General features: G+C 41.2%; 1 protein-coding gene across 2 annotated transcripts in view; it reads left to right on the forward strand.

The window, feature by feature from the left end:
* Positions 1–16,912, forward strand: part of GAK (cyclin G associated kinase) — a 2,484,892-nt gene that overhangs the window by 958,614 nt on the left and 1,509,366 nt on the right. For both annotated transcript variants that reach the window (XM_044060934.1, XM_044060933.1), the window contains exon 10: positions 14,714–14,807. In XM_044060934.1, coding sequence (XP_043916869.1) covers positions 14,714–14,807 — 94 coding nt within the window. The remainder of the gene's footprint in view (positions 1–14,713; positions 14,808–16,912) is intronic.

Consider the following 16,912-nt stretch of genomic DNA (forward strand, 5'->3'; position numbering starts at 1 on the left):
AGGTGTGATGACTGCAACAGTGAATACACTCAAACATCTACACTTATGGTAAGTGTACATAACTGTACTTTCTTTACTGGATCATCACATTTTCAGTTTATGCTTTGGTCCTCCTACAGCTCCAGGAGTGTTCATAAAGTGTCTGTCCCCCATGTTGGCTTTCTGCCGCACCCAGGCCATACCAATCTTCCCTTAACTGGATGACCTCCTTCTCCAGGCTTTATCCAATGATACTCTCTTTAGGCATCTTCATCACACTGTATGACTATTGGCCCACCTGAGGTTCAGCATCAGTTAAAGAAAAATTGCAGCTCAGTCCCACCCAACAATTGACCTTTTTGAGATGCAGCCCGGACACTTCCACAATGCATGCCTGTATTCCTCAGGACAAAGTCATCCCCCAAGCCTAGAGTTTTCAATACTTTCCAATGAGGTTCTTTGCTCAGCAATACAAGCCCTCAAGGCTCTGGTACTTGTGATTGCCATATTCCCTATGCTGCCCCTCATCAGATTGTACATGAGGAAAATACAGTGGTATCTAAAATCATTGTGGACCCAGCACACACTTCCTCTGGAGACACACATCCCCTTCTTCCTTGCCTCAAGCAGGAAATCCTTTGGAGCAACCAAGTTACTGTCAACCCAGGTCTTCCATTTACTCCAACCCCACACAACCAAAACCTGTTTAGGGCACAGGGCATGGGAGGCTTAGGCAGGAAACCACAGAGTTTAAAGGAAGTGGCCTGTCCATTTACTAGAAGAACACATCATCATAAAGGAAATGAAAGCATTCCTACAAGCCCTACAGACCTCCTGTCGTATTGGGAAACCAGACACTCTGCTGGTGTACATGGACACCACCATGGTCATGTGGTTCATACACAAGTAGGAAGGGACAGGAGGTCTGGCATCTAGCCTCTCTCCTTTATCTTATACTTGCTATGACGTATATCCCCTCTCAGAAGAACATATTGGCAGACTTTCTAAGCAGGGACATGAAATATCCTCACAAATGGTTTCTGGACACAGGTTTTTAAATCCATCACTCACAGGTGGGGGACTCCCCGGATAGACCTCTGCTTCTCCTGAGCATCACCTATTCCCATTTTCTGCTTATGGAACTCGTTACCAGTAGCCTGGAGGCTAGTGGACTGGGAAGTTATTTTATGCATACCCTCCCTGCCCCTGCTCCAAAGGCTCCTAGTCAAGGCCCAGAAGGAATCTCCAAACTCCTGTTTCTGACACCTTTCTAACACCTTTCTGTTGGAGACCGCACTAGTTCCCACTCTTTTTTTCACCTAATCAAAGGGAAATTACTGGAGAATCCCTCTACAACAAGATGTCATCACTCAACAGAAAGGGCAGCTTCTTCATCCCAACTTGATCTCACTCAGTCTAATTCTGTGGATGATAGGATTTTAATCCCTACAAGACGTACCTTTTCTGAAGAGGTTGCACAAATCATACAAGAAGCCAGGAAACCTAACACTAGGAAGTCTTGCACAGCCAAGTGGATACGATTCTCAGTCTGGTGCCTTAAGCACAAACTCTAACCCCTTCTGTTGGACATCCCCTTGAGTGACTTATTACATTCAGGGTTGGCCTACTCTTCCATTAAGGCTCCTTTATCTGCCATTAATGCTAGTTTACCCTTGGAGCCCCCACTCATGTCCAAGACAGAGTTTAAGCTTTTCTTGAGTGAGGTTTTGCACACCTTAAATCCTCATGGAAGCCTATCACATCAGCAAGGAACCTTAGTTTTGTTTTGGAAAAACTCACTTTATCTCCATTTGAACCAACTGCTTCTGCTATTCACAAATTCTTTACCTGGAAAACAGTGCTTTTCCTTGCCCTAACTTCAGCCTGCAGAGTCTCAGAACTCCATGGTGTCATGGCTATTCCACCCTTATCTTCCACAAAGATGAGGTAAGCTTTAGAGCTAATCTTTTTTTTTATGCCAAAAGTGGTTAGTGCACTAACCCTCAACAAGGCATTAAGTCTGCCTACCTTCTTCCCCATTCTCCAAAGTAGGGAGTAAAGAATCTTAAGACTCCTTAGACATTCACAAACAATTGAGGTTTTACATGGACAAAACTAAGGATGTCAGAAAAAATGATCAGCAGTTAATCTCATTCATTGATTGCAGGTTAAGACAGTCAGCTTCCAAACAAACTATTGCATTCTGGATCTCAAAGGCTATTTCTTCTGCTGCTCACACCATGGAAAGACTACTCGTGGCGAAAAGCACATTCATTTCAAGCAGTGGCTTCACCAGATGCCTTCTACAAGCAGCTACCTGGTCATCTATCCACACCTTCACAAAACACCATAAGCTTAACCGCCTTCTCCAGGTCCAGGGCAGTATTTGCCAGAACTAGTCTGTCTGGCCTCTTGGACTCTTCATCTTTTCCTTCTCTTTAAGCCTGCCACCCTTCTCTCCCTACAGCTGTGGGGATTACCTCTCTGTTGTACTGCAACAGTTACTTGGTCAGAAGATAGTACAGTTGTGTAAGAACCTTTCCATAACGGTAGATGTCCTACTGATCACTGTTGCAGTATTCCTTCCTTCCCATCTAACCCCATTCTCTCCCTGTTGAAACATGTAATATGCCTTATGTATGTATGTATGTATATATATATATATATATATATATATATATATATATATATATATATATATATATATACACACACACACACACACACACACACACACGCACACACACGCACACTACCCCAGGGTATTACAGTTCTTCTGGGGGGAGCTTACCTATTCAAACTAAGCCCTTCCTACCTGATTGCTTCTGGCTTGGAGCTAGTAAGATGGTCTAGCACATACTTCTGTTTTCATACTCCTGTACCAATCATCTGAGGTTGTTTAGATGTTTGTCCTCATAAGGTAAAGGTTTGGTATCCTGTCCGGAAATCAGCAAACTGCAACTTATCTGTTACGAGTACTGCAACAGTGAGCAGGAGGGCATCTACTGATATGGTATGTTCTTATACAACTGCACTTTTTCTTGATGACATAACTAGTTAAAAATGGTGCTGTGTACCTTCTTTCGGGGAGTAACACTGCCATCGGCTGAATGGGCTTTCTATTACTGCTGACAGTGCTGTACGTTATCAGAACATTATATGGTTTAGTGAGGGAGTTTCACAGCTGTAATCTCATTTCTGGTACTGACACAGGTCAACATTTTGCAACTTCTTCCTTAATTTTTATTTTTTCTATGATGTAATTTTATCGAAGTACAATTTGCTGTTATTGTTGCCACTTTTCAGATCTGAAAGTTTGTAATCCAAAATGAAGATTTGTATTAGAATGCCACATTGTCGGCCATTTTACACACACACACACACACACACACACACACACACACACACACACACACACACACACACACACACACACACACACCTTTTTGATACTTTTTGTAGCATTTTTTAAACAAACAATAAGTCTTTATTAAGTTATCACTTATGACATGGGCAATCATACAGTTATGTAAATGAAAACAAACCATGTTGAGACTTTCTCAGTTGCAGTACATGGTGTATATTCTATGCAGTCATTGTCAGAACATTACATAGCTCATTCATTTCCTGCCTTTCCTTAAACCTTATTCCTCCTCCTCCAAAACATTATTCTGCATATGTTGTTTCCCACAATTTCCAGTTTTTCAGTATACTTTCCTCATATCCTTTTTAAAGCTCCCAATTCCAGTTGTTTTTTCTCTGTTACTGTATTCACTACTTCTAGTACAGTTTGTTTAGACTCAGAGTTCCATTTTCTAGTAATTGCTTCTTTGGCAGCTTCCAGAATAAAGTCAGCAAGACCTTACTATGCCTAGGCAATTCCAATTCTGTATCACAGCTCAAAAAATAATTTCCCTAGTTAAACCAATTTGCTCACCCAGTGTTTCTGGTAAAGTAGTCTGCAGGGAATTAAAATCTGCCAACTCATTACACTCCCAAAAACTATGTTTCCAATTACCTATTTCTTCCCCATTACACCTCCAACATTTGCAGTCTACCTGATGAAAAAATTCTTTGGAGTACGCTTGGGCTATAAAAATACCTATATAAACAAGCAAAGATCCTAGATCTTCTAGACTTCGTTGAATATTTGGAAACAGTACACATACCCCTATTGTTCTTTGTGAATTACTTATCCAATGTCTCTCTTCCCAATCCTTTCTAACCTCCTCTGATTGATTCCTATAGTTATAATGCAGTATTTTATATGCCATACTAATTATCTCTTTTTTAACAGCAACTTCTCTTCTAGACTGGACTAAAAACTGTACCAGTACTGGTCTTTAGCTTAGGTTTCCCCCTATTTCTTTCGCTTTTGCAGTCCAAATGAAGATAGTTTTTGTAACTTTGATCTGCAGTGATGCATCCATTTTCAGATTTATTTGTCGGAAAATCCTGCATTTATAGCCATATATCACTTTTAATAAAATTAACATTAATCCATTTATTCATTCATTTGATAACCAGGTAAAGCTGACTTTTTCAAAACTGGATTATTGCAGTTTTGATTCAGGACGGACTTAAACTGAATCAGATGTACTTAGATTGAATAGAAAAAAGCTTCCATAAACTGTAAATTGTATTGTACAGTTTATTTTTCTACTAATTTACTGTAATATCAAACTATACAAAAAAGTAAAACTTTTGTGATATTCCTTAAGGACATCCACATCTCTCCCTCTCTCCTCTTTCTCACACTTGTGCACGCACACACACCATTTAGAATGCACTTGAAATTCCTTTTTACTTTTTACTGCCTTGTACATTCTTGTTTTGTTGACTATATCTTTTTAATCTCTCTTGCTGCAATCCAAGTCAACATTTGTCGTTCACAAACACTTGATCCTTGCGTCTTTTCTGTCCCTTGCACAATGGCTAGGTCTTGGATCTGATCTTAGATCTGACTACCGCCACTTCCAAGCTTTTGGATACGGTGCTCAGGCTTCTCTCCCTACCCATAATCCCTGTGAGAAGAGTGAACTAACTCAGATCTCATTTGCCACCTGAAGAGCTTAAAAGATCTTGGTGCTCAGGAGAATTTTTTTATAGATAAGTAAACTTTGCACCTCTATTTTTATCTTTTGTATATATGTATGTGTTATCCGTCTTCCTTTGAATTTTCATTACTATTCCCTTCGGGGTTTTCCACTTACTATAGTAGGAGATTTGCATACTTTCTTATAGAGTACCTTTCTGTATCTACTGCTTGTATATAATGTGTGCACAACAATAATAGTTAATGACTTTTTCCCTTTGCAGTCTTTTTGTGGTGATCAGGATGTCAGATAAACCATCCAGCTTTAAGAATTGTATTGCTTATTCTCACAAGCTTCTGAATTCAGATGCACTTGAGAAATGTGTTTATTGCTTGGCCCCTCTCATTTAGAGTTGGCATGCACAATTTGTGAAGCCTTCATGTATAGAGCCATAGTGGATAGGAGGAATACCCTTATTTTAAAGGGTCTCCTACAGCCATCCCCAGAAGAAAAACCCTCAGCTTTAGGGAAGTAGCCGGCTGCTGCTGCTGCTTCTCCTTCGTCGTCATCTTCCAAAAAGGCAGACAAAACCAAGGAAAAACAAAAGGAAACCGAAAAAAGACACTGGGTTTCAGAGTATTCTCATACCTGGATGACTGGTTCATCACCATCCCTACCAGGAATCTACTAATTCAAACTAGAGAGTATTTGCTCCAGCTCTGCATGGACTTGGGAATCACAGTGAATTTACAAAAGTCCAGGTTGCAATCAGTTCATTTTATGGATTTCATCAGAGCAGCTTTGGACACAACAACCTAGGTAGTGAAACTTCCCCCTTCAAGAACTATATCTCTTCAACAAGCCGTGAAACTTCTGTCCTACTAGAAACAACCTGCAAAACTTCACCTTCTAGGCTCCTTGGCTGCTTCAGTCAGTTTAATACCACTGATGAGATTCTACATGCATGTTCTTCAGTGGACCCGGGCAGTTAAGTGGTCAATCAGCAAACAACCTTTATCCTTCTAGTGAGTATAACATTTCCAGAACCCACATTCAATGGTGACTAGAATTTCCACGTGTTCCATGGGGGTGTCAGTTCATTCTGCCTTTCCCTCAAGCTACAGTGATCATGGATTCTTCCCATCTGGGGTGGGGGTGGGGGGTATCTGGGAAAGATGGTCCAAAGTATGTGCTCACAGACAGAGGCTATTCTTCACGTCAGTATTTTGGAGATGAGTAGTTCTCCTTACGTTACAGGCCTTTCAGAGACTCACCCTTTGGGAGCGATTTCCATCCAGACAGCATGGCAGTTTGGTACATCAACAAAAGGGGGGGGGACTAGATCTTATTCTTTATGTCAAGAAGCCATGAGATTGTGGCAATCTGTGATATCTTCTCAATGTTTTCTAGCTGCAATGTATATCCCAGGGAAATCCAACATACTGGTGCATAAGTTGAGCAAATGATTTCAAAGTTCCTACAGAAAGCATCAGTGATGAAGGTCATGGTAATTCTATTAGCCCCTAATTGGCCTTGACAAGTGTGGTTTCCCTTCCTTTGGCCTCATCTAAATCACCCTCGTTTGGGTACTAGGCTTGGATCCAGATTTACTGAGCTTGCCTAACTTGAACATTCAGTTCCTCAGATTGACTGCATAGTTTCTACAGTTCCAGCGATGGTTTGGCAGTCCAGGTTGTCATCCTCAGTTGTCCACTTATTGTCCTCCTACCAGAAATCTTCCACTAGAAAGTTTTTTAAAAGCAAATGGAAAATGTTTTTTGGTTAGGCTGTGGAAAAAATACTGACCCTTTTTCAGCCTCTGTTCTATCCATCTTGGACTACTTTGCACATCTCTTTCAAGGTGATGTCAGCTATTCTACTACTAAATTACAGTTAGCTACAGTTTCTTCCTCCCACATATCACACCCCCATAACTTCGCTTAGATTGTTCAAGGCCTTCCTTCAAGGTACATTTCTGCTTTGGCCTCCTGTTAGAGATCCAGTTCCTCCATGGGATATTACAGTTGTTTTGCAGGTCCTGACTGGCCCTCCCTTAGGACCTGCTACTAAAGTTGACTGACGATGTCCTTCAAGGATGCATCTGCAGTCATAACAAATGGGTTGTCCTGTCGTCAGGCAGCCCTTCGGTCGGCCGGATTCCAAAGTCTGGGTCCGGCTTCGGCTGATGTCGCACTTCACCCGTCATCTCTGCTGGTCTTCGGGTATAAAGGCATCAGCCAACGCCATTTTCCTCAGTCTTTCTTGCCGCGCGGCGCCCGAAGCAGAAGCTGTTCGCAAGTGCCGGTCGGTCAGATCCAGAGATTACTACTACCGAATACTACTCAAGACTTCTAAAAGCTAAGTACCCCGTTGGGGACTCTTTCTTGCCTCAGCCGATGTCAGAAAAAGTCAATAACTGTTTAACTTGTGGGAAACAAATACCTCATAAAGATTTCCACTCTTACTGCCTGCCTTGCTTAGGCCCAGACCACGACGTAGCAGCCTGTTCGGCCTGTGCTTCCTTCAACCGACGAACGCTTAGGCGTCGGTCGGAGTTTGCTGAACAGTTTTTCGGCTCAGATTTTAAGTACATTATGCCGTCGGATCCTCCGACTACCCAAATTGTTAAAAAATGCAAAGAAAAAGACCGACACTCGCGGTCCGCGGTTTCGGCCGAAACCACGGTTAAGCAAGCCGCGAGTGTCTCGGTTTCGTCCGAAACCGAGAAAACCGGTCAATCTTCAGCCGAATCCATGACTACTACTGAGGCTGCTGCTACCTTAGTTGAATCGGCCTCAGAAGTTTTGCCTACTACTGTGGTTCCTAGTGATTTATCAGACACCATTCCTTTGGATGTCTCTACCCAGCACGTGGTGCTGCTAGGCCTCCTGCAGCCATGTCTATTAAGGCCTTTGCCAGGGCTAAAGCAGCCAAAACTGTTAAATCAGTGCCTGTTAAGCCCCCCTCACACAGGCCCACTTCTAGTTCACAAATGCTTACTCTGGCAGAGGATTTAATATCCTTAATTAGGGGATCCCAATCTCACCCAGACAGGGCCTCTCAGCCCCCAGAAAAGAGACCTAGAGCAGAGCCCCCCGAGCCAGTGTCCTCTGATGATTCTTCGGATGACTCAGACATTACAGACCAGCCAGAGGCTCCCTTTTCTACTTATGAAGATTCCGATGCTGAGGAATCCATTCCATATGCCTCTCCACCAGAGGAATTTTCCTTTGGGGAAACCGTACACGCATAGATTTTACAGGGTGCCAGACACTCATCACCACCTATACAAGGCCCCACTTGCAGATCCTGAGACTATATCCCAGGGGCCTAAGGCAGTAGCCTCGACCTCAGCAAAAAACCCTATTCCTTCTGAAAGGGAATCCAGGTCCTTAGAGAGATGGGGGAAAAAAGTTTACACCTCTGCTACTCTCTCAGCTAGAGCTTTAAACTGTCAGTTTCATATGATCCAATACCAAGAGTTTATGCTTGATCAGTTAACTAAGAAGCTGTCCACTGATGACTCCTTAGATAAGAAATATGTTTTAGAAATGGTGAATAACATTCAGCAGGTTAGTAACCATTCTTTAAAATGTGGCTATGATGCACTGGAGGCTTCATTTAGATCAGCCATGACTGGCACAGTGATAAGAAGGCATGCATGGTTGAAAGAACAGGTCTTGCGGATCATGTTAAAGCAAAGCTGTTAGATGCTCCTATGGATAAGGCCAGTCTATTTGGTACACCTGCTCAGCAAGTAATGAAGAAAATGGAAGAGAAGGCAAAATCTGTACAAACAGTTAAGGATTTCTTACAGGTTCAGCCCCCAAGGTTTAGCAGGAACTGGCCTGCCAAAAATTGGTCCTTTCCAGACTCCTCAAAATCTCAAAGAGGTAGGAATAGACGCTCTAGAGGCAGAAATCAATCCAGAGGAGGTGCCTATAGAGGACGACAGTGGCAAGGCAATAACCGAGGCACAGACACAACCACTGCCACTGCAACAGGACAATCACAGTGACTTGGCTCTGACACCGCCTACCAGGGAGCAAATAACAGCACCTTTAGGTGGAAAGTTAGCCTTATTTTCGAAAAATTGGCACTGTATCACAAAAGACAAGTGGATTTTGCAAACCATAGACCAAGGCTACAGGTTCCACTTCCACACCTTACCAGTAAAAAGAGGAATGCCAAACCTACCTCCAAATCAAAAAACAGAAGCTCTAAAGCAGATAGCGCAATTAACAAAGATAAGAGCTGTGGAAAGAGTACCAATAACAGAACAGGGCAAAGGATTCTACTCCAGACTCTTCCTAGTACCAAGAAAAGAGAAAAGTTGGAGACCTATTCTCGACCTGTCCGTCTTAAACACATACATCATTGTCCCAAAATTCAAAATGCTGACCCTACAGCAACTACTTCCCATGCTGGGCAAGGAGTGTTAGCTGGTAACTCTAGATCTCAAGGAGGCATACCTGCACGTCCCCATACGACCAAATTGCAGAAGATACCTCAGATTTCTTGCAGGATCAGAGCATTATCAATTCTCAGCATTGCCCTTTGGCTTATCTACTGCACCCAGAGTATTCACAAAATGCCTGGCATCAGTAATCGCTCACTGCAGGCTACAGGGAATCCAAATTTATCCATACCTGGACGACTGCCTGTTACAAGCGGACAACAAAAGCAAGCTGACAACAGATTTACAAAGAGTCATTTGCTTACTACAAGCCCTGGGATACACAGTCAACTTACAAAAGTCAAGACTGATACCATCCCAAACAAGAACATTCTTGGTGCGGAATTGGACACAGCAAAACAAATGGCATTCCTAACTGCAGAAAAACAAAACAACTCCCTCTTTACTTCTTGGCATTAACAAAGCAGAACAAACTAACAGCAAGAAAAGTACTGCAGGCCTTGGGCTTCATGGCATCATGCATAATCTTGGTCCCACATGCCAGACTGCATATGAGAAAGCTACAGTGGTACCTAAAGAATTTATGGTCTCAACACAGGCACAGCTTAGAAACCGAAATCCCACTAATCCCATGCCTGAAACAGGAGTTCCTATGGTGGGCTCAAGCATGCCAGTCAAACCCAGGCTTGCCCTTCCACAACTTTCAAGCAAGCCAAACCATCACAACGGACGCCTCAGACCTAGGCTGGGGCGCACATGTTGGACAAATGCATACAAGGATTGTGGACTCCAGACCAGCTGCACCTGCACATAAACCAAAAAGAAATGCTGGCAGTAAAACTAACAATCCAGAAATTCAGACCATTCCTCAAAGAAGGCCATTTAATGATAAGGACAGACAACACCACAGTCATGTGGTACATCAACAAACAGGGAGGCACTCATTCATACCCCTATGCAGAATGACTCTGGACCTTTGGAATATGGCTCTGAGCTACAACATCCAGTTACAGGCAATATTTGTGCCGGGAAAAGAAAACACCCTAGCAGACATGTTAAGCAGAACCACCTCGGATGCTCACGAATGGATGCTACACCCGGATATCTTCAAGGCCATCACAAAGAAATGGGGAATGCCACAAATAGACCTATTCGCATCCCCACTCAATCACCAGCTCAAAAAATTCTGCAAAAGGACATACCACCCACTTGCATGGAAGGTGGACTCCTCTATCCTTCAGTTGGAAAGGCCTGACAGCATATGCATTTCCACCTCTTCCTTTGATGCACAAGGTACTACTGAAAATCAAAGAGGAACGCCCAAGGATAATCCTGATAGCTCCGAATTGGCCAAGACAACACTGGTATCCATTGCTGAGGAGCATGTCTCAGGGGAGAATGTGGTCAATACCCCTGATGCCTTTGATGTTAACTCAGAACAACTACAACATCATGCACCCAAACCTAAAAACCTTGCAACTGACTGCCTGGAACATCACATAGCAGCAACTAACCCAGACCTATCCCAAAGGGTTAAAGACATTATCCTTGAAGCCCGCAGACCTTCAACAAGAAGGAACTATGCAGGAAAATGGAAAAGATTTGTCATTTGGAGTACTGAAAGAGGAAAAGATGTGTCGAACATAGATATTGCTAACATCCTGGAGTACTTGGCAGAGCTTCTACATACAGGCCTGTCCTATTCCTCCAAGATACATGCATCAGCTATTTCAGCAGAATACAGCTTCGATCCACCTGTCTTTTTGCATCCTCTACTCAGGCAGTTCCTCAGAGGGATCAAGAATGTAAAACCTCCTAGGAAACCACCATTACCAGCATGGGACTTGAACTTTGTGCTAGAAAAATTGACTCTCCCTCCATTTGAACCAGCAGCAACAGCATATCTTCAACACCTATCATGGAAAACTGCTTTCCTACTGGCAATTACTTCAGCAAGGAGGGTTTCGGAACTACAGGCCTTAATGGCAGTACAACCTTTCCTAATCTTCCATCAAGATAGGGTGTCCATGAGAACTAATCCTACATTTATGCCTAAGGTGGTATCCAGAGTGTCTTTAAACCAGGCAATCCACCTACCTACCTTCTTTCCCAATCCACAGAACAGGGGGGAAAGACTGTTGCATACCTTGGATGTACATAGACAGTTACGCTACTACCTGGACAGAACCAAAGGTGACAGAAAAACTGACCAGCTTTTAGTAGCCTATGCAACAGGAAGGGAAGGAAAAGCAATTTCCAAACAGACAATCTCCAAATGGATAGGAAATTGCATAAGATTCTGTTACTCCTACCACGGAAAACCAATTCCACAGAACATAAGACCTCATTCTACAAGGGCTACAGCCACTACCACAGCTTTCTTACGAGGAGTGGCAACCAAGGACATTATTGAGGCGGCTACTTGGACCTCCGTGCATACATTTGCCAAGCATTATAATTTACCTCTATACTCTAGATCCCGAGCAGGGTTTGCCACTGCTGTACTGCAAGGGATCCTAACTACACCATAATTCTTCTTCCTCCTCCCCTAGTTTGGCTATGGTATTCTACCCATTTGTTATGACTGCAGGTGCATCCTTGAAGGACATAGTACAGTTTTGTACCTACCATAAATGTAGATATCCGAACAGGATAGCATCTGCAGTCAGGATTACCCACCCTCCTTCCCCTCTGTGGTACTCCTAGGGTATTTACCCTCCTAATAGCTAGCTGGGGGGGGAGTCTCTTGTGGTGTATTTGTTTGTATATATGTACATACATTGTTATTTTTTGTGTTTGCCTTCTACTTTTTTGGAAACATTGGCATTTATCCAAAATTTAGCTTACCAAGAGGGCAACTGGCATCTGGGGCAAGAAACACTGAGGAAAATGGCGTCTGCTGATGCCTTTATACCCGAAGACCAGCAGAGATGACGTCGGGTGAAGTGCGACATCAGCCGAAGCCGGACCCAGACTTTGGAATCCGGCCGACCGAAGGGCTGCCTGATGACAGGACAACCCATTTGTTATGACTGCAGATGCTATCCTGTTCGGACATCTACATTTATGGTAGGTACAAAACTGTACTTTTTTATCCTGGAAAACCTTATTTCATATAGCTATCACTTCTGCCAGGAATATTTCTGAGCTTACACACCTTATCTTCAAAACCTCCATACTTAAATTTTTTTTCATAAAAACAGTGCCCTTCTTTTCTCCTCGGGGTGGCTTCTGTGTCGGCTATTTATTGGTGCATAAGTCAAAACCCTTTAGAAAATCTAATCAGTTGTTTGTGTCTTTTTCCACTGCTAAATTGGGAAAATCAGTGTCCAAAATCACTCTTTTGAAGCTAGTTAACTCTGTATATTTCCTTTATTTATCCTCTCTCTCCATCCCGAAAAGCTTATTTTAACAGATCAGTGGCTTCATTTACAGCCTTTTTCTCAAGTGTTCCAATTGATGACGTATACATATGCTGCAGGTACCTGGTCAGGTTCATATCGCTATCTCACATTACAAGTTGTGTATGTAATACATATCTAGGGCATCCTTTGTTTCAGCTGTGCTCCGGCATATCCCTCCATGAGGCTTCCCAGTTATAAAAGTAGCTTGGAACTCTTTCCGATCCATTGGGGAAAGGATGGAAAAGACAACACTGAATAAGAAATTTATGTACTTAATATAACGATAGGTCTCTGTCCGATTCCATCCCCCTCCATAACTTTGTAGAAGTATAGTTTCATTAACATTTACTCTTTCTGAGATGAATTTAGCTGTTCTTGCTCTGGCTCCTGAAGGTCCTGTTTTCTCTCTCTGTCTCCCCTTACATGGGTTATCAGTATTTAAATCAGCTGCACTCTTAGGTTAACCATGAGTATATTAAAATTTCCACTACCTTTTTTTGAGCAGGCAAACTTCATCAGAGGTAGTTCACTCTTCTCTAAGGGATTATGGGTAAGGGGAGATGCCTGAGCACCGGAGCCAAAGCTTAGAGATGGCAGTAGCCAGATCCGGATCCAAGATGAGATTTGAGACTCATTTTTTGAGAAAAGGATGGAAATGGACAACACAAATCTATCACAGATGGGTATATAACTTTATTTTTTTATATTGTTTCCATGTTCTCTTCTTGAATTTGCAGAGGTAGTGCGGCAGGAGCTGTCTTTAGAAATTACGTAGTAGTGCCTACAGCATGTAACTACTGTTTTGACGGTCTGTTGCATTACCTAAGCACTTATTTGTCCTTCAGTTTTTAACTCTTAATGTGTATTACATAAAGGGTTTAGACGCAGAAGTAACAAGCCTCTTAATGTTATGATTTTGCTTCCTTGTTTTTAATAATTAGCATGGGATGCTCTCAGGGTTGTCTCTGCAGACATTCATCATATACCTTTGCTTTCTTTGTAATAAAAAAGGTATGGTGTACAAGGTGTCCGAATTCCCAGGGCTCTTTCTGTGCCTCACTGTTGAAGGTGCGACAGTGTTTATTCCTGTAAACTGTATGATGAAAGGAGATGAACTTCTAGATTGGAAATCATAATGTTACTTTCATTATTGCTGATCCTCTTGTTAGCCCCCCTTGCATGTAAACAAGGCTGTGTTCATTGACAGAGCTTATAATTTTATTAAAATTTTAGAAGTAGAATACTCGGTTTAACAGCTGACACACTGATTTACAGCTACATAACAGGGAATAGTTCAATTGCTTATGAAATGTTTTATTTAATCAGGCAGTTACATTTATTTTGATTTATTTGAGACATAAGGACATGTTTTTCTGAGAGTTCATTGTGCAAGGAGGTTGCTTTGCTGCATTTCCTGCTTGTTTGAATGTGGTAGTCGTAATGCTCTGAATAATAACACGTGAAATATGAAGATGTCATGTAAAGGACTAGCATGTGTCGAGTATATGCACATACTTGGGTGTATTTGTGTCTGGCAAGCATTAGAACATAATCATTTCTAATCTACATTTCATGTCAGCTGTAATAAGCTTACATTTATTAGAAAAAATGCATAGACTAGGCAGTGTAATTTGGAATGAACAGTACTAGGCATGAAGCCAGGTTGACTACAGACTTGCTGGTAGCTTCCATCAGTGAGCAGTGCATCAGAAGTGGTGCCAGTCTGTATTGTTTCCTCTGAAACAGTTGACAAAATAAGGTGACCTGCTTATGATCGTGTTTATGCATGTTGCATCAGTGTATGGGTACATGATTTCCTCATGAGTCTGGTTGCTTATTTGAGTAAACTTAGTGATTCAGGATATGAATCTTTGCAGCTCCTGGAACAGAACGGCGGTTATGGAAACAATGCTCAACCCAGGCAATTTGTGAATGCAGCTCCCCAAGGCATGAACAATTTGTATAATGCAGGTATGTAGCACAGTATTTACACCATATTAAACTCACCTGTGTATATGCATTTTTAAATGCATAATGCAGGATCTACTTTTAACTGTTTCTTGTTTATGAATTTACAGGTGACCTGTTGCAAGATTTGTCTAATTCAAGTATGTCTCACTATAACCAAATATATTTTAATTATGTCTCACTATAACCAAATATATTTTAATTGCACTGTGATTTTCTTTTGATTTTTAAAATTTAAGATGCCCATAAACATTGATTTTAAGTAAGCTTTACCTACCTAGTAATGTGCATGTAATAATTTGGTGGACTTAATAGTGCAGAAAAATAAACAGCCAGAAGCAAAGCTTGCATCAGCATCACTTGGACACGTTTTGTTGTATAGTTAACACTGTATATATTTTATGAGACAATGTAAAGCACTTAGAATCTAGTTGTATTTAACACATGTGCTGATTCAAACTTGCTTGGCTTAGTAATGGTATTGCATGTTTGGTTCACTCTGCAGTAACACATCACTTGGTACCTGCTCTTTAGTAACTGACTTTTTTTTTTTTGAGAAGAAAAGATAAATTCAGTTGTTGACATTTCTTATTTCAGATTTTAACTTTAGTACAGCCTGTTGATTTTGAAGCAATGTTTTTTTTTTTTGTGTTATGGGAAATACTGGAGTGTGGCACATGATGAGTTGAGCTCTTTTGGGTGCTTAGAAGGTGATACCTTTGTCAGAGTTTTAACAAAACTGTTAAAAGTTTGCTTAGGAGATTATGCCTCACGTTTTCTTGCTAGAACGTCTTGAGATTTTGAGGAATCTGGCTCAAGATACATTTACAGTCTTAATTGAGAGAGGGAAGCTGTTCCCATCTTTTTGTGTAACATTGTTAAGCTGCCATGTTTATCTTAGGTCACATTTGCAGTTGGGTCCACATATTTTGATTTTATTTTGCTGCATTTTTTATGTGTTAATATTTTTAAAATTCTGTTGTCCTTTTTTTATTTTAATATATTCTGTAAAGAAGAATTGTGGGCATCTGTTTTAAAATACCTTATGGGTTTCACCAAAGCCAGTCTATTGGCACTGTGATTCATACATTGTTCAGCTGTCTGTTTGCATATATAATATGCAGACCTTTACTTGTACGCATCATGCATGAGATTGGTTTTATAAAATGATTCCCAATCTTTTTGGTTTTTAGTCTTTAGTATCCATGGTAGACTTGTTTGAATGTTTGTTGGAATGTAATTATCTGAATGATTTAATAAGCAAATGCATACACTTGCCCAGTGAATGGAAATGCCAGCCTTTTACGTAGTGTTAGGGCAATAGTGTGCATTTTTGGCGCACTTTTCATGTTACATATTTAATCGTGTAGTCTGATAAGCATTCGTTTTCAAAGATTAAGCAGTTTAAAATGATAAACCATTGATTTGGACTGTGAGTTCTGTTGAAGATGTTGCATTAAGCTTCCACATTTGTTTTACACTTGCGAGGTGAATATACCTATCTCTATTTTATTTTTTTCTTAAGTGTTTCATTATGTTATTTTTAAAGAAATATAATGTGATATTATGAATTTAATACAGAATGTTTTGATACAGGATATTTCAGTGACATTTTTGTGTGTGTGCTGTAAGATATTTTTTGTCTTTTATTTTCTGGCAAAGCAGCAGTAGTTAAGACATTTGGCTAATGCATTGGCACTGGGCAGCTGCTGTTTAGCTGGATAGAAATGGAGGATGGTGTTGGAATTTAGCTTCCATAGATTTTAGAAGATTAAGGCAGTCTGTCTTTGTCTGTTGTCATTGGTCATCATTGTGAATTATCCATTGTTCTTTAGAAATGCCATTAAGTTGTGGTGCTGGCACCATCAAATTCACATGCCTTTAACTACAAAAGTCAAGAGCGTCTTATGCTACTATCGTGATGACCAGTGACTTACTGCCACTGTAAATTCCTAAACAGTCTGGTACTTCATACTTGTGAAAATCCTGCATTCCAGAGGAGGGAAAGTGTACTCATTTGGAGGTATGTTAGATTGTTTTGGGGGTGGAATTAACCAGGAGCAACCTTACATGAAGTTTTTTGTTTTAAAAAAAAAAAACTTTTAAGC

The sequence above is a fragment of the Protopterus annectens genome, chromosome 2.part0, assembly GCF_019279795.1.
Source record: "Protopterus annectens isolate FY-2018-M chromosome 2.part0, PAN1.0, whole genome shotgun sequence".
Classification (NCBI taxonomy): Eukaryota; Metazoa; Chordata; order Ceratodontiformes; family Protopteridae; genus Protopterus; species Protopterus annectens.